The 19,469-nt window shown below is 41.7% G+C and overlaps 1 protein-coding gene across 1 annotated transcript in view; it reads left to right on the forward strand.

Moving 5' to 3' along the window:
* The window catches only part of fstl4 (follistatin-like 4), a 214,611-nt gene that overhangs the window by 179,322 nt on the left and 15,820 nt on the right, over positions 1 to 19,469 (forward strand). Inside the window, exons 8-13 of the mRNA XM_084374357.1 lie at positions 1,251 to 1,371; positions 5,943 to 6,104; positions 11,029 to 11,163; positions 11,974 to 12,000; positions 13,232 to 13,350; positions 16,511 to 16,660. Of these exons, the coding sequence (XP_084230483.1) occupies positions 1,251 to 1,371; positions 5,943 to 6,104; positions 11,029 to 11,163; positions 11,974 to 12,000; positions 13,232 to 13,350; positions 16,511 to 16,660 (714 nt within the window). The remainder of the gene's footprint in view (positions 1 to 1,250; positions 1,372 to 5,942; positions 6,105 to 11,028; positions 11,164 to 11,973; positions 12,001 to 13,231; positions 13,351 to 16,510; positions 16,661 to 19,469) is intronic.

Consider the following 19,469-nt stretch of genomic DNA (forward strand, 5'->3'; position numbering starts at 1 on the left):
CTTCAGTTATAGAAAAACTCACCATTGACTTTTTTAAACCTAAAAATCCACTCCCATCTCATCCTAATGTGGTTTTTCTACTGCTTCACTGGACTTCCTCCTTAGCTGCCAAATTATTAACGATGGCCAGAGGAGGTCATCACCTAACAATAAATGAAAATATGGGTCGTAATGCATGCTTTCACAGTCAACCATGTAGTATATGGTGTTTTTTCTGATTAGGACAGGCTGATCAATACTTAGAATTATGAGATATACTAGATTATTCATGGCCATGACACTACAAAGTTTAGTTGAAAGTGTAAAGCCGACCAAAAGCTGACAATATGAGGTCGGAATCGAGGGCACACTGACTGATGATTTGAAGAAAAGACAGGTAGACCGACCGAGACGGAAAGCTTTTTTTTTCCACAGGAACCACAAAGATTTTAACTAAAATATATTTGGCATGACCTGCCAGACAGTCATTCTTTTCAGCCCAAATGGTCTATTTAGTTTTAATTGCCCTCGCTGGAGCAGTTGTATCTCTAACCTCAATTGTAAATTCAGAACTTTAAAAAGCTGCCTTAACTTCCCCAATTCACTTTTTCCCTGTCACAAAGCGACCCTCTTTCAGGTCACATTCATTTCTTTGAGCCCTGAGAACGGAAAAGCAGCCGTTTGTGGTTTCCATGTCACGGCTAGAGCTGCATCAGGACATCTGCTCTGCCACTTGGTGGGACAGCAAACTATTTAATGCCTTAATCCGCCCTAAGCTGTGGCTGGAACCCCCTGGTGACTGCCGAATGCTGCACCAACAACAACCAGCTCCATTCATCAACCTAATGGGCTTTATATTTTTAACCCTTGCCATTTATCAGGCTGAGGCAGCGTGATGAGGGGAGAGCGGAGGATCAAATTCCCCAGCGCCTGCTTCTGCTCAACAGGGAAACCGTTGATTCATGGTCTCTCTTCCTTTTCACATCACTCTCTTTCTCTCTTGTCTTTTCCCATCACTCCCTGCTGTTGCGTGCCTCCTCTCCCTGCTCTCTCCAAGCATCCTTATGTATTCTATCAAGCTACCTTCATTTTCTTCCTCACCCCCTGTGGCTCTTTCCTGCCCCCCCAATTCTTCACCACCATTCCCTCTCTCACACCTCCTGGTCTTCCTCTCCCGTATTTCCTCCTCTTCCTCCCATATTGAGCTCTTTCAGCCCCGCCTCGTCTTGCTTTACTTAATTTTCCTCCGCCATCTTTTCCCTGTGTTGCAGGACTTTGGGGACGATGGCTCCCTGTACATCACCAAGGTGACGACCATCCACATGGGGAACTACAGTTGCCATGCCTACGGCTATGAAGACCTCTATCAGACACATGTGCTGCAGGTGAATGGTCAGTAGTGGCTCATTTCTTACTTACAGTGTTGGAAGTGTGGACAAAGAATGCTTTTGGTTTTGTTTGTGCTACTCTGCGGTTCCCCAGTGTGAAAGATTTTCTTATTGCCTTCCCTGCTTATGGTGGGGAACAGTTAAAACACAGTCTCGAAGGCAATTAAGCCGACATGCAGCTGATTGAAACGTCTGGAAACAGCAGATACCATATTTACATTAAGGGCAGCGTTGTCCCAGAGGCTCAAGTACCCCTCATTGTGCTCCATTTATAGATGGCTTCAAGTGGCTTTTTGCAGTGAAAACTCACTGCCTGTGTGGCTTCCTGACACATACAGGCCATAATGACCCTGCAACTGGCAATATGTGGGTTGTTGTCCCTGTGTCTTTTCAGTGGATGTATCTGATTTTGCATATATATTCCTACCACTGATTATTGTTCAGTGTGCAGGCTACCTTTCATGCTACCATCTTTGTTTTCCCCCTAAGCAGAAATATGTGGAGTTCTCTAGTGTCTACTTGAAAAAAAAAATGTTAATCTAGTCAATCTCTCCACATATCCCCTGAAACTGTAACTGCAGAAGTACACTGATGGGGGCCCAGCAGCAAAGGCTTGTAATGTTAAGGGTTTATGAAGCTAAACAAACATTCAAAACAGAATTGAAAAATGTCTAAAACACCTTTTGATTTAAACAAAACAATAATGTTACAGAACTTTCCAAACCTGAACTCCAAATGATAGAAAATCAGGGGTATATATACACATGGGCTACACAAACACCAAGGGGGTACCTAACTTCATCAGATTAAAAAGACCCTGAATAAACCCATCAACCAACAATGTAAAAGTACAAATAAACAAAAGAAAATAGATTTATGAAAAGTATTAATACCACCAACAAACCCAACAAAATGTCTACATGCTGCCAAGTTAGTTAGTTTAGAGTTCCCCTGCCAGGCAATGGGAGTTGGCACCTTCCACTTCCTGCTTTTCAGCATAAAAGGCTTCCTGAAACTGCAGCTCCCCATTTTGCCAAGTTACTCAGAGGCAGCATGTGGAGACAGAAATCAAGGTACGATGTTTTAACACTTCGAAACTACTCTGATAAACCTAACAACACTAAATGTTAACTAAAATGTGTGCACGCAAATTGGAAAAATTAGTAAGTAAATACTAACAGGTACACTGACCGCTGTTTGGGAACCACCAGTCACATGAGAAGAGAAAGTTAATAGAAAACTAAGCATGTGAATTTGTTTTATGGAGCTGTGTTGAACACAGTAGTTACAAAGTGGCTTAAAGGGAGAAAACAAGACAAACTACAAAATGTGGGGTCAAAACATCGAGAAACATAGTTGGCTTCTCTGAGAATTCTGGGAAACTGAGTAATAGATTGAATGCTTCTCTACTGCTACAGATTTGACTTTATGTGGCCTTAAATGCAGTGAAAACATTACTGAATAAACAAAATGCTTCTTTACAATCAGTAACAGTTGTGTTTATAGGATGTCCATTATTTAGGGCTGCTACTAACCATTTCTCTAATTGATTAATCCACCTGATAGCATTCTCAAATAATTCATTGCTTGTTTTGTCTGTAAAATGCCTGAAAAGAGACAAGAAGTGGCCTTTAAATCACATGTTTTGTATGACCAGCTCTCAAAAAACTCAAAGATGCGACGTTTCCTATCACGCACGACAAGTAAAAGCAGCAAATTCAAAGCTTGAACTGTGAAAGGTTAGTATTTCTGCTCGCATAATTGCTGAAACGAAATCAGATTACCAAAATATTGCAGTTAAATTAACTAATCAATTAATCATTTCAGCAGTTGAAGTGCCTGTCAAAGCGATTAGTTTCCCCTCCAGATAAAAAGTATCCATAAAGCTGCATTGTTCAGAGGCGCTGTTCACAGAATCACAGCTATCAAAGTGGTTCGCATCAAAGCGACTCTCTTGCCATGAGAAACGACATCATTGCATTTGTGCTGCCGAACACTAATTGTGTGCGGCATAATCGCTCGATTCAAAGCAGTGAATAAAAGCTACTTAAGCTAAAATAATATGAAAATCCAGCAGATGCACCGCGCTCACACTGATTCTGGCAAGAGGAACACGGTCTTGCTCATATTAATCATCTCCATAAAGGTCTTCCTCCCCCGCTACCTTAAGACTCGAGAGTTATTACCAGGCATCTCTCCAAAGAAAATCCAGGGAGGAAGAATTTTAAAAGGCCCCCTACCTGTACCATAACAAATCAAAGATTACAGCCCCTTTTCTTCTTTTTCTTTTGTCTCAGGGTGGCAGAGGACGGGGGAAAGTGTATTCAATTAAGTCTCTTTCGATTATGGGAGACAATCGGTGTGATTATTTTGTTTTTTTTCTGAGCTGCTAATTGAAAAGAAATGCAGCTGCGTTTCAGACCTCGAACTAAAGAGGGAGACGGGGGAGTCATGGCAGACTGGGGTCCTGAAGGGCGAGTTATCAGGCGGCCGCAATTACCAAATGTTTGTGTTGGGGGATTGGAGGTATTTCAAACCAGACAGGACGAGGTGAGATAAGGTGGAATGGAAAAGAGCCAAGCGCCACATTAAACTAAGTGGACAGCTTGCATCTTGTTGTTTTTTAAACAAGCTTCCTTTGCTTACTGTGATGAGAGGGATGACAGTGCTGCATCTTTAGTGTCAGTGAAGTACCCATAGTGTTTGTTAGTGAATGTTTCTGCAAAGTTCATATGTATTACTAAAAAAACTAAGAAAGAAAGAATTGAACCAAAAACGGGGCAGTTGATATTACCATGTTAGAGACACAGATTACAGAGACTTTCAGTTGAGGTATATGTGCGAGTGCTTGTGTGGGCGTAGTTTGTTTTCGTGTGCGTAGGAAGATTTAATTTGTTGATGTGTGTGCATGAGGGAGATCTAGTGAGCGTCTGTAAATCAGGAACAAAAGAGGACAAAATAATGAAAGACAAAGTACCGAAATCCCACACTCCACTGTGAGGTAAAGTCCTGCACTTCAAACTATGAAAAGTAAGTGTAGTGTTTGTAAAATGTGCCCTGTGATTGACTGTTACATATGTTACATTGTTAACACTGATGCATTGATCTGGAAGCAGCACATTACTGTTGGTGGAGGTGAAGCTAGTTTTATAAGCAGTTGGGTAGTTAAGTCGAGGTGTTGTCCCAAACTGGGGGTCAGGCTCCTCCGAAGACAAATCTGACAAATCCGGGCTTGTGAGATGATTAATGGGTCGAGAAATAAGAAGAGCAGCTGTGATACACACATTTGTTTTCATGTTTTGGACTTTCGTGAGAAAATAGTGCATAATTTTACCTCCTTCAGCCTCAAACAGTCATGTAGCCATCTGGAAAATGTGTCTGGTGGAACGGCTAAATACACTTAGACCATTTTTACACCAAGATTTACTGCCCATGTATGCAGGTTTTTTTTAAACCCACTAAAAATAAGGCAACTGACTCCTTCCCATTCCCAGTAGAGAAGTTAGTTTCTTCTGTATTTTATATCTGGTGCGTCACGTTTGACATCACAAGCGCGCCAGATAAATAGCAAACAGAAGAAAGCAGCATGTAGGCCAGTGACAATGTTGCCAAGGTTACTTTTTCTAAATGTTTTACTTCAGTCTCTCTTTCAAACTCAATGGCGACTGCCTGATGGTTGAGCGCTGCTTGAGCAGATGGAAAAACTATTTATGTGCCGGTGTCTGAAGCCTCGACGTGCATCATAGCATCGTGCTGGTAAAGGGGCAAAAATGAGCGTGTCCACCTAGGTGTCATGTTTTACATCAATACTGATTCAAGCTGGAGCTGGTAAATATCCATGACCACTGCAGAGTCAGTTTACGCAGGAGTGAATGCTGATTGTACCCTTTACCATTGAAGACAAAAAACAAATGTTGGTGTGTAGTGTATTTTTGTGCAGTGTGCAGGTTGGAAACTAGTAAATACCCCCAAATTGTATTCAAGTGAGAAAATATACATAACTAAACTCCACTACTAATAATAATTAAAAATTAAAATCACACCAATAGGGTGAAAGAGCTTCAGGAGAGACACGATAAAACACAAGTAAGCAACAGATGCGATATTAATATTGCATTAGGGGTTAAGGGGGGAAGGTTGTAAGCCGAACAGGAGAGGTGAGGATCTGACAGCGAGGTGAGATGGCGCCCGGCATCCCAACCAGAAAACGACATCTTACCTGTTCATGTAAACTATTACCTCATATTTCATTTCCCCCCTCGATTCCTCCACATTCATTTGCACTCTTCTCCCCGGAGGAGGCGGTAAGTGCTAGATACGTCCAACATCTATTTCATGGAGGACTCGAGCTGTAATAAAGCAGCCCCAGAGCTCTTGGATTCTTGTTATGTGTGAATATATTCCATGCTGGGGTGAAACAAATTCCTCTCTGCCCACTGCGTGTGTGGGTGTTTGTGCTATATTCCCCCAGGAATTACGGTCTACCATGAAACAGTGTGTAATTATGTTTTCACTCGCCCCTCACCGCTCTCCCTGTTTGTCTCTCTTGGTTTTTGTTTGTGTTTGCGCGATCAGTCCCTCCAGTGATCCTGGTCTATCCAGAGACGCAGGCCCAGGAGCCCGGGGTGTCTGCCAGCCTCCACTGCCACGCCGACGGCATCCCGAATCCCAAACTCCTCTGGTTGAAGAACGGCATGGACCTGCAGCCCAGATCCTCCAAACAGCTCTCTCTCATAGGTGAGGAGTGTTGAAGTGCTGTCAGCAGATAATACGCTTTAGCAGATACTTTGTTTGTCACATCCCATTGGTGCAGTGTTACATACCAACAGCACTGCAGTACGCCAACACTGCAGGAATCTTTTTTAAACCAAGACAATGCATGAAAACAAAGCTTGAAATTCAAACTGGTGTTAGCTCCTTTTTTTTTTTTATTGAAAACACTTGCAGGCAGTAATACTCTGTTGTGCTTTCCATTTATTTGTATTCCGTACGAAGACGATGAAACCGAGATTGCGGTCACCCTCTTCAGCTATCTTCATTCTCGCTCCTCAGACAAAATAAACACACGTATTCTTCGCGAGTGAATGAAAAGTGAGAGAGAGGGAGAGAGAAGATAAAATGAAATATACTGCGTGTCAGGAGATGGCAGCTACTTATCCAGCCAGCTTTTTAAAGACACACTCTCAATATCGGAGGGAAGGAGAGCAGAATGGGGAACGACTTTTTTTCCTTTTATGGCCTAGTTCTCATTAAGGGGAGAGTTTATTGGCTGTGTGTGGGTCATTACCTGTGGTAATAGCCTGTTATCAACCCTCAGACACTCAAACATGGGAGGTTCTGCAAGGTTCACCGACACATAAACACTGCAGAGGCTACGGTTTCAGATTTGCCAAACTTATGTGGGCAGAGGCAAAGGGGCAGGAGGCCTAGTTACAGAGATGATTTGTGCTTATTTTTTTGCGTTAAAAAACATTTAGGAAAGTGAAGAGAATAGAGTGGGGAAAATAGATTAAGTAGTGAAGATTAAAAAATTGTATCCTGCTGATCAAAGGATACGCAGAGGAGGCGCCATTTGTCATTTCATTTCCACATATCACACATAATGCCGGGAGTGTAGTAAAGACGCCGTAAAAGTGTTGCCTCTATCCTCGTGTTTGGCTTCTGTAAAGAAACCTGAACCACACACTGACAGTTGGTAGTAAGGAGTATCGATTATAAGCCACAGTTGAACAGTAAAGAGAGAAACTGCTCTGTGTTGCTGACTGAATGAAACTGAGCTCGAAGCTGTCCGCAGTGCTGAAGCCGCTCGAGCCTCGTGTTGGCCTGAGATGCCCTGTTGTTTAGTTTGATGTCGAGCAAACCTCTTCAAACAGCTACACAGACAACTTTGACGTTAGACATTACAGATCATTTTCTGACTAAGGCTTTTTCATTTTCCACTTTACATCAGTTTGAAATAAATAAGATCATTTCCCCTATAATCACACCCCGTGTTAATCAAGGGTAATGGATTGCTCTCTCTCTTAGTAGTAATTATGCAGCCACAGAGGAAATTATACATCATGTAGCAGCATGGATGGATTATCATGACCATGCAGAGTCTCTCCCTTGACAGGACAATATAGCTTGTCAACACACACCATGTATAATGTTGTGAATTTGTTGACTATGTAGAGATGGCAGAGGAAAAATTGCCAGATCAACTTCTGACCCTGTCTGTTTGCATGAAAGCTGATTTTTCTATTTTAACTTAACACTTTGCCGACCCGCTAAAAGGATGTTTTTTCGTGTTAGAGTGCTGGTTGACACTTGACTCAGTGTTACTTTATATCCACTCGGTAACAAATTTAATTGGCGAAAGTTTCCACGGACTTCAAACAACTTGTTAAACCTGCAATAACAGATTGTTCGTCGAGTGGGGGGCACCTCGGGTAAGCTGTAAACACAACGCTGACATATTATTGCCTTCAAGTGGCAGCCATGTTCGCACTAAGTATCCTATTTATACACACTGAGCAGGAACATTGATTTGTTCGGTTGTTGTTTTCATACCACCCAACTCCTCAGGGAAATGTATCCCCATTTGGCTGCTAAATACCATTTAAAATATAACATATGGACAGAGGGTCTACCAGGACGTGTCCTCGGGGGCTCATTGAGATCAAATCAGTGTCCTCCCCAGCTGTTGTCTGAATAGGGTCAAGACCAAAAACCAAGAAGACAATTGCCACTTTGCAAAACTCGAGACTTCAAAAAGCCCACAAATGAGTCGGGGGCTTCATGGTGGGTTTACACTTGCTAAATGTTCCACTGCGCTCAACATTCAGAAGCTAAACGTGTCTGTCTGCTGGTTGGTGCAGGTTAGTGTGCAGGTCTCACTAAAAACTCAGTATTTCAGCTGGACTGGCATTGTCTTGCAGGATGTAAGTGCTCGCTTGGGCAAGCTCTGTGACCGTCTTAGCCCGTGCTCTGACTGCACATTGTTTTTCCTTTAATTTGTGTATTTGTCTCACGTCATAGCACTTAGCAAGTAATAGTCTGCCTTCGTAAGATCATTTGAGCAGTTATAAGAGACGTTTCCTGCAGAAGGCCTTGAAGAAGTCTTGTATAGGATCGTGTAAAGTTTGACAAAGGCCTAAGCACTCACAAGTTGTGAGCTCATGCCTGTATGTGGTCATAAATTTCCATGACTATTTTATTTTTAGACTAGACACATTTAGAGTTTGCAGTTGCAATTAGGTTAGGTTTAGGCAACACAACTACCTGGTTAGGTTGAGGAAAACATCATGTAATACGTCAAAGTTCACTTTTGGTTTCACACAGGACGCGGACAGTGCTAATCACAAAAAAAAAAAAGTCACCTCTGAAGTTAGACATGACGAGACAGACGATAAGAATGTGCATCAGACACACAACACTCTGCGTGACGCAGGATGTAAGATGCCGACCCAGCTGAAATACCAAATCTTAAGGTAGTCCAGTTTGTGTACAGCTGACTGCTCATCCAAGGACCCCAAGATACTTCGATAGTGGTCATGTAATCTGTTGTTGATATAAAGAATATCAATTACAGCTGCTTTAAGGCCAGCGTCTATCATTGGCTCGCATGCCCCATTCGCCCCTGCATTAACAGACCCCTTGAAAAATATAAAGTTTTATTATTAAGTAGCAATTAGCATTTTGTGCGATTCGGAGCCCCCCTCACCATATCACAAGACACTACGAGACAAAAAAAATATATGATGTTGCTTTAAAGTAATAATTTAAGAGAGAGACACTCCAAATCTCTGTCATCACGAACTGCTACAAGCTTACAAATAAGGACATCAAGGCTAATTTAATGAGTGGTTGATTAAATGCTTTTCAATAAGAATTGATCAGAACATAATAATGAATTAGAAGTAATTAGCGGTGTCTCGTTCAGTGGAGGCCCGCTTCAAGGCAGTTTTAACTTCAAAGCCCGAAACACTTTTCCCCCGATAAAAGAGAATTATTATCAGAATCCCAGAGACATTTCACTAATGTGAAAAGCTTTGCGTCAACTTCTGTAATGTCTCGTTATTATACAACCCAGAAGACATGAAGTGGAAGGTAGAGACGAGTTTTCGAAAAAATGAGAACAACTTGTTTGTTGCTGGGATGTGCTTTATCGCTGTCCGGTGTATGTTTGGCTCTGCTGGGAGACATACACTTAAAGTTTTAGCAGGTAGAGAGTAGATGTGAGAACAAAATAAAACAGACTGAGAGAGGATACTTTGAGAGATGCACAGAAAGGGATGAAAAACTGAAGCTTTCTTTCATGTTTGTATACAACGTGCCCTGTAAGAGCACCGGTGTGACACATGCACATCACTCACCCCCTCTGTGCTGTGAAGTATGTGGTGCTGTGTTCGACCGTGGTGCTACATACAGTACAGAAAGGATCAGAGTTCAGCTGTACATCACAGAGACTGATGCTGCAGCAAACATCAGAGAGTCCGCCTCTGATGATGACCTCTGTGTCTTGACACGGCGGTCATCACCTGTCATCTCCGTCTGACATCACTGCTACATCTTGAGGCGAACAATGCAGAATTGTACAGTACGTGGGGGGAAATGAGTGTGAAAGTACTTTAGACTTTACTCGTGTCCTGGAAGACAAAAAAGCTATTGAAGTAGGATATAAAGTATTTGTGTTCATGGTGGAGTAACAGCAGAGTTATATCAATGTTTTACCGCAGCTTCTGAAGGTGGCTGAAACACACAGGCATGTTTTTTTTACTGCTGCTGTGATTCAACGGCCATGATTAATTAAAGGCTTTTGAACTCGTTACCCATTTGAGTTCCTGAGACTTTTTCTGCGACACTCAGAACAACAAATAACACAGAAAAGGAGACTTGTTTACATTAATATTAACGGCTCATAAGCTGACAATGACACATTTACAGAGTCTGAGCTCTTACAGTGACTTCTTTTCAAGTTTTATCTGTTGCAAAGGAGAGGCTGATACTTAAAGCAGCATTATATAGTGTTAGATCCTGAGTTTACCCCTGTCCAGGAGGTACTGGACCAGCCCTTTTATAAAGGGTTAGGTCCCTAAATTAAATAGGAACTGCTTAAGCTGGTAGCGAGGAGACCCTCCTAGCTGCATCATAACAATGTTATGTGTGGAAAACTTGTATCTGGAAGTAAATATGTCTGTAACGCTGCGATCCTCCCCTCTCACTGAGGTTACATAGTGCCGCCCCAAAAGAAAGTTACATAATGTTACTTTAATGACAAGATTAATGACATTTGTCTTGTTCGCCCAAAACAAATGTGGTTTATGCATAAATCAAAGCCTGATACACTCATGAGTTCCCTTCCAGTTATTTATGTTCTCAGACGAGTATAGCTAATTTAATCTTCAGTCCTTTGGGGAGGCACGTCTGATCCATCGCTATCTGCCCTTTATTCATGTTGCTGTTTTTTTATGACTGCTGGATATCAAGTCACAGCATCCATATAAATATAAGATCACATTATAGCTTTACTTCTGTAGTTTCTGTCGGATGACTCCCACATATTCAGGGTTCAGCAACTTTTAAACACACTCAAATCTATATGTAAGGAGCTCGATAAAGACTGAACTGTTGCAGTGACACTTGTTTCTTTTCCTTTTTGTTTCCTCTCTTCTTGCAGCAAACGGCAGTGAGCTCTTCATCGGCAGCGTCCGGTACGAGGACACCGGAGCCTATACCTGCATCGCCAAGAACGAGGTGGGAGTGGACGAGGATATCTCCTCGCTGTTTGTTGAAGACTCGGCCAAGAAGACCCGTAAGTCCCACAGTGTCGAATTTGATCTTTTTACTGTAGAAAGATGAAAAAAAACATAACATTTAAAACTTAAGTACCTCCAGTTTAGTATTCTGGTGTAAATGTTAATGGTGTTCAAGTGGCAGCTGTTACACCTCCTGTGTTGACGAGTCTTTGCAAATGCCCCATTAATCTCTTATCTGCATTATTACTTGGGTAAACACATCAGCTAATAAGCACAACTGCTTTATGTCTGATGAATGTCTGATGATTCCCTGTGCCTTCAGATAGGCAGACAGCTGCAACAGATGTGTAGTAGGTAGCTGAACTTCTACTGCAGCTGCTTAGCTCGGTATCTTTTTATAATAATGCTGAGATCGGACTACACAGCATCGGCTCGACGATGTCTCGACCCGACGGATGAGGGGCTCCTGCAGCGATCCCACCGAAATCCAAAATTTCAAACAATCAATTCACATATTTTATGTTAACTTTGATATTCGGTATTTCTCCAGCTTGCATCATTTTGATGAGCTCACCATCCCCTACCTAGAAAGAGCTTTTCAGGCCAGTTGAAATTACACAGAATAATCAATGACCTGTCTCCTCTCAAGACAGGAGTGATCTCTTGATTTTTAGGAGGAAATATGATACTGTCAACACCAGTGAGGAGCATTTTGTAGCTGTCAAATATGTTTTGTCTTGGCATGTCGAGAGAAAAATCACCTGCACCTCCTGTTTGTAGGAAGATGTCTCTTTTTTCCTGAAGGTGATTTAATGTTTTTTCCTCTCTTTCTTTCCCCCTCCGTTGCTCGGCGGCTGACTCTGCAGTTGCAAACATTCTGTGGAGAGAAGAAGGTAACACGTTACAGCCTCTCAATGCGCTTTTGTATTCATGTGAATGAGAAAATATAGCGGACAGCTCTTCAGGGCCTGCAGCTGGATATCTGCACTTTTCAAGATGTTTGCCAAGAGAACCACAAAGTTGTTTTCCTCTCCAAAACTTTTTCTTTAAATGTTGATTTTCAAAGGTTTTTCATCCCTTTGTTGGGGTGTTTTCCTATCTGTTTTTCAGATCACCCGCGGAGGAAACATTTGCACACAAGTGGGGGATTTTATGCATTTTGCAAATAATGCCAGCGAGCCAGTGTTGCGGCTACAAGAAAAACAACTTTGTGGTTTCAGCAGAACACAAATCCATCCTGTCATTATAATATTACATGCATAAGTACAGTTTTACTCCTCCACTGGAAAAAACCCACTGCGGTTTGGAGTACAATACAAATACAATCTGCTTCCTATACATCAGCGCCACATCAGGTTTACCACAGAAGCCAGTGTGGTTTAGAGTGCAGCGTAAGCATTTGGATTACATGTGAGACTTTATCAGCACTCAGAGCTGATTGTGCATCATTAACACATTGTGTGTGTCATCTGCGAGCGACCGCTCGTTATTATGTAATTTGTCAAGTTTTGCTGTATGCTTTAGCATTTTTCCGACAGTACGTTTCAGACTGAGGAGTGCTCATTCTCTGGTGTTTTATTTCACAGCGTGAGCGTGTAAAATAATCTCTTAACAGCCTGACAGATCAATCATCATCGTAGTTTTTGTTGCATCTTCTTAATGTTTATGCATGCTGCAAGTGTTTATATGTGCTCATGGTTATCATCACTGCTCTTATGATGTATGTGTTCCTGACAGCCCTTGTTGCTCATCTAAATGCCTGATCCTCGCTTACCCATCAGCAGCTGTTCTAAGCGAAGCAGACGAGATGTGAAATGTTTCCTCATAGAGGCGCTGCCTTTAATTTGACGCCTCTCGCTGCAGTATGTTGTGGTCATGTTGCTGACAAGGCCCTTTGTAGGCATTGTAAGAAAAGCTGGCAGCCACACACTGCCCATCCCCGCTCACACAGAGGCATGCAAACAGAAGTCTTGCTGCGTCTCCTCCAGCGGGGAAATTGAAATGCCCATCACAGATGTCGGATATGACAGGGGCAGGATTTTTCTGCTGTTTTTAATTTGTATTTGTTGCTTCTTCTTCTTTTCAGAAGCACATTTGTCAACAGTTTTCTGTCGTCTCTTCCAGGGCTGAGCGTGGGGAATATGTTCTACGTGTTTTCTGATGAGGGCATCACTGTTCTGCAGCCGAGCGAATGTGAGATACGCAGACACATGAAGCGGACGGAGAGGATCGTCGCTACATACGTGAGTGTATATTAGGACTGGGATTTCTAACTTTGATGCGATGCCTTGAGAAATACCAATATTCGATACCATGAGAAAAAAATTAAAAGGGCAGAACGACCCTACTAAACATTAAATATCCACACTTTTAAATATTTCTTTTTTTTCCCTTTAGGGGCTGTTTACACGACAATATTTTCTTTTTGCGTAAAACGGTAAACTTTTGTTGCATTTTGGCCTTTAATCACACGACAGCAGCATTTTTGGGTGCCTGAAAATGCAAAGTTTGAAACCAGTGAGAGTTCACTGTCATCACATTAACTGGCAATATGCAGTTCCTGTGAACAATATCACAGCACAGCACCACTTTGTGCATGTATGCGTGTTACCTCCTCAACTTAGTAGCCATTATTTTGAGCTGCTGACTCTACGGAGTTAATTAACGCTCCTCCAGCAAAGTGTAGATTTGCTGCAACATTATTGTGAAGTGATGGCGCGTGGTGTTAAATTGCAAAGATATACCGCACTGAACACAAAGGAAAAACAACTCTGTGTTTAGCAAAGCTGTTGTCATGTTAACAGGGCCTTTAAAATAATGTGCAGGGTTGAAACGGTTTAAAATATTCAGGATCGATATAAATACTGAAAAAATCTATATCTTTGACAACATTAGTGCTTAGTAGTCATTTTTTCTCATCAAGATTAAACGACGCAATGGATGAAATAACATGTAAGCGCATTCAAAAAATGGCGATGTCAGGTAATGAGTCGTTTTCTCCATGATTCATTAAATAGATTTCAGGACGGTTGTGTTTGTAAGTGCTGAGCCGATGTCTTTAAAATCTAATTATGTGCAAGGCAGGAAGATGTCACTCAGCCTGTTTTATACATTAGGAAAGGCCTGCACTCATACGATTATGACACATCAGGTGAAGAGCTGAGAGCATCTTACTCGCCGTCAGTAATGGGGCTTAATTTGGTTGTTGCGCCACAGGAGCACTGCAACGTACCAGGTGTTGTGTTCTTAAACATGACACAATGTAAATCAAAGTCATATCTCTTTATTTCTATACGAGAGTTATTCAGTGTGGAGTATCTTGCCACCAAAATGAAGGCTATCCTTCCTTTTCTCCTTGTTCCCGTTGTCAGACTGGGCACCTCACCTCACTAAATGTAATGGGATTACTTGTGTCCATTAGTCAACAGCTCACACCACTCGACTATAGAGTCTATAGTGCAGTACCCCCAAGGCCTTTAATCCACTGGAGAACATCCCTCTCCCAGAGCAATGGGCTTTAGATGGTAGAAGTTGCTTGTTCCTCTGAGGGATTTGGGTTTTACAGGAGCCTGTAATTGTATTAGAGATCAATACAAACTCAATAAGCCATGTGTTAGCCAGTTCCTGCTGTAAACAGCAGTTTCTCCACTTTGGAGAGGTGGAGACGAGGTGGAAACTCTTGAAACACAGCCTTTTGTGTGTGTGTGTGTGTGTGTGTGTGTGTGTATTAGTGCTTACATACCAGTAAACATAGTGTGTGTAAGGTAGTGTGTGTAAGGTATTGTGCATGCGTAAATGTCTAGTCAGCAAAACCAGCAGGCTGCGGGGTGTGTGGAGGTGCTGTTACTTGAGTCAGATCTGGTATTCTGTATGAATTTGTTGTTTTTCAAATGGGATTTCTAACATAAGAGTGAAAACACTGTTTTATAAGGAGAAACTCATGATTATTATTATTAGCAGCTCCGATAATAAAATAATAATTGGAACGAAGGACGCAGGTGTAGAGACGTCAGTACGCACCTTTGTCGGAGCTTGAAATGTGATTCAGTCCGTTAAAATAAATGCTTTATACGTTTCTGTTTTGTCATTTTTTTTATCTTTTAATCTCCTGTTTAGTCTTATTCTATTTGAGCTTACGTCTATTATTCAACTTTTCTCTTTTTAAATCCTTCACGTGTCTTGTGCCTCCAGTGTCTACATCCCTCTAAATTGCCTTGTTGTTGCAAGGTGCCATACCAAAAAAACCTTTATAAATATATCACAGCAAGTGCTGCATTTAAAACATTCAAGTCGATTGACAGAAAATTAGCAATTGTGACCGATTCGTTGCTCTTTAAGCTGTAAGCGTTGTCATCATTTTAGCTAACCTCCTGTCCATTCTGCAGGCAGCCATCCTCTCCCTCCTCTCTACATCACCACTCTTACACGACTCCTTTTTCTTTTTTTGAGGCGACTCTCTTTGCCTCTTTCTTTTCTTCAAGCATTTTTCTTCCCTTGGCCTGTTTCGGTCTTATAATCCGTCACCGGGAGCTGGAATTGGTAGCTTTCCCCTGGAGGATCCTGCTCTCTGCCTGTTCCCCCCAAGCAGAAAGGACCGCCTCCTTTATGAAGTTCTCTGTCCTGATTGGATAAAAGCAAGCAGGGATACCAGGAAATGAATTTTCTCTTCTACTGCATGAACGAGGGGAGGAGAGACCCGGGCTACTCACCAAGACGCTCCATAACAGTGATTACTGTTGGGAAATATAGAGCATAATAACACTTTCAGCAGCTTTGAGTGAAAAAGTAGATGTTGTCATGTGTCAACCTGCCATTTTTCACTATTTTCTGATATTTAACTAATCATTATCTTACAAATAATTAAAAGATGAAATAAATTCTGAAAAGAAACAATAGCTGCAGCTCTGACATCGAAATGGCAAAAAAAACAAAAACAAAAAAAAAGTAAATTATGAACTAGCTGTTCCATGCAATGATCTGTGTTCCACTAGTTATTAATACATCAAACAGAGCGTCACAAGATGGTCTCGGGGCTGAGACGAGCACCGTGTAAACTGCAACCCCCTCAATTCAAAAATCGCCCGGGGACCTTTGTTGCATGTCATCACTCTGTCTCTCGTACATCTCATACATTTCCTGTATGTCTGCTTCTCGACTTTGTACCGAGTTAAACATAAATGCAGCAAAAAGGAAATAATTAAACCAAATAAAACTTATTTACATGTTTAACAAGAATCCAATGAAAGTAAATAACTCAAAATGTGAACTTATCCTTCCAACCTTAGGTGAGAGATGAATCAGTAAAACTCACCATCCTGCTGATCTTTCATACGTCAGGAAATCCTGCCAACCTCCTCCTCCTCCTCCCATCATCCTCTTTGTTCTCTGTTGGTTTCTTCCCAGGAGGAGATGTGCCCTAAAGGTGAGGGGGTGTCACCTCAGCACTGCGTGTGGTCCTCAGCAGTCAACATCAGGGATAAGTACATCTACGTGACGCAGCCCCTCCTGAGCCGACTGCTGGTTGTCGATATTCAAGCGCAGAAGGTGGTGCAGGTGGGTGGAGCAGGTATCACGCCTGTCGCAACGCACAGAAGTCAAGTCTCAGAAACGTCTCAGACATTATGTATGTATGAGGAAGTGACTGACGTTATAAGGCCTCCGTAGGAAACTTTGCATATCGGCAAAGTTGAGTGTCAAAGAACAGTAAAATTTTAAAAAGTTTCTCTGGTTAAAGTGCACAATTACCACTGTTTACTAAACAATTTTAAGATTTTTATTATTTTGAGATGTCCCAATCTGTTCCTTCAGATCAGGGCAAATCCAGGAAGATTATCATGGATCCATATCGGTTAAAATAAAGCCATCAAAATCCGATCCTTCCTTCACTGTGCTGTGGTTTGTTGATGTCAGTCTGCTGGTACTGCAGCGCGGTTGGATGTGAAAACAAATGAGTGATGCTGATCATCATTAGCAGAGATAAATTAAGATGTAGCAGTGTCTCATTTTAGCTAGTTTTCTCTTTCTTCGGCTAAAAAATGATAAACGTCGCCAGAGGCAGGTCATATCAGCTGCCAGTAATTCATGTTAATTATCAATCAGTAAACTTGATAACAGATCAGCTTTGGAGTTATCTGATTGATTTCATCTACGCAGATTGTGTCTTTTACTTGTCAAAGATAATGTGTGAGGGAGGAACCACCACTCTGTAACACCACTGTACAACCGTTTTCTCTCTGGCTGAGCCCTTCAGGAGTCTCCAAATTAAACTTAACACAGTATTTGGATCAAGCAGATCAAGAAAAGTGTGTGTATGTAGTCTACAGCTGTTATTTCAGTGTTTCGGATACAAATGTAAGTCTGGCATGGATTCTTAACTAACTGAAATTATAGGTTACATTAAAACAAATGCTCTACTGACAACTGGAGCATCCAGTGTGTAGTTATAACCTCACTGTGTGGAAGCAGGTCCTCAATGCTGCTCTATCAGAGTTTGGTGTAATGTTAACGGCTCTGTTCTGCTCTTTATTTGATTTTGGGAAGTTTCCATTTTGCACCCCGAGCACAACTCTTAATCCAAGATAACGTAATGTTTACACATGTGTTAGTCCTCAGTCTTAAAGCCTTTTTTCTGGTAAAAGTGAAACATATTGTTTTAAAATACAAACAGTGAAGCGTGAATCTAACTTCTGTGTTACTGCTGCGAGTTTGTTTTTCTATAGAAAGCATCCGAACAGGCTCAGAACTCGACAACAGTCTGATGTTACACTGTCATCCTATAATACTAAGGCTAACAAGCTCTACGCTGCAGTATAAGAGCATACAGCTTTCTTGATTCTTATGTCTTCAGCTGTTTAGGATGGAACATGTAGCTATAGCATCACATGATATCACGAGTGTAGTCGGAGATTAAAAATCTGCTACCGACAGTTGTCATTTCACGGTCGCCAGATAGAAATGGAAAGCTTGACAGGCACAGCCAGGAGGCTGGATGAAATGCTTTTTTATCCGTCGCAGTTCCACTTTCTGATTGAAGACGATAAGAGATATATTTGAAACTTTAAATCTAAACCATACGTATCAATGCAGCCGATGTTTGGCTACATGTCAACGTGAGGAGCGTTCGATTCAACCTGCCACGCTGTCGAACTCGCCGCTGATGTAGGGAGACCACATGCAAGGTGAAATAAATCAAATGCACCTCAAGCACTTGAAACAATATGGTGCCCAGGTGGGTGCTGGCTGCCTCGCCATTCGTCTTGCCTGTAATGGCTGTTTAGAGACTGAATCCCTCGGGGGTTCTTCCCAGGGTCAACATCATTTATACCGAGGTACAGGATGAGAGGAAATAGGCCCGACTCAAGGAGAAGGAGGCGGGAGAGGAGAAGGGAGATAAGTGAAAGTCTGAGTAGAGAGAACGAGAGAAAACTGAGGAGATCACAGGGCAGAAATGTTCTCATGAACCTGCAACCTGGCCATGTTATTAGTTATAAGGAAACTAAAGGTTAGATATTTATACACACTTGTCACTTATTTGGCTCTAATACATGTTTGTTTTTAAGAAAAGGGTTAATTGTTCTTATGTGCAGTGAAAATAATTAATCGTCATAAGAAAAGAAGAGAATGTGGATTATTATCTTGGAAGGAGAAACCGAGGTGTCTCCTAGCACAACAATTAAAGTGAAGGTCATGACCTTTGGTTTATTGCAGCCAACCATCTACCACTTTCTCTCTTTCTCCATCCAACACTGTAAAAAAAAAACTGCTTCCCTTCCCTTGATCACACAGTTTCTCTCTTACCTCTCCCCCCGTCTCTCTTTCTTCAAGCCCTTTCCTGCCCTCTGGGTGCAGCAGGTTAATGCATCCTCCCCTTCTTTCTTTTTCTTCTTTTTACTCTTATCTCAAAGCTCTTTTCCCCACAAAGCACATCAACAATGGCCTTTAGAAGAAGAGAGGATATGGCAGACAACAATGGATGCACTTTATCCACCGACAGAAGGAATGCATGAACAAAACAATAGCTTTAGTTGTTTTAACGGTAAAATCAGGATGCTGCATTTATTATCCTCACAGGAGGTGACGAAGTCCGAACTCTACATTATCATATTTTAAGAAAAAAAAAGGCGAGCAACAAGTATGAGATTAAAGCAGAAAGATTTTTATGAAATAAGCCCTTCTTTGTCTTTAGGCACAAACTTGGACAAAGAATAAAGTCTTATCCAGTTTTAGTCACATTAATCATTTAATCATTTCAGAGTACATCATAACAAATGTCTCAAATAGTAGCTCCCTCTCGAGAAAAGCAGAAACTTACAAAGGTTAAATCAGCAACGTAGATCCTAGAGAAGCACAGATTGCTGTCTTG

Source organism: Pagrus pagrus (genome assembly GCF_965226575.1).
Source record: "Pagrus pagrus genome assembly, chromosome: 14".
NCBI lineage: Eukaryota > Metazoa > Chordata > Actinopteri > Spariformes > Sparidae > Pagrus > Pagrus pagrus.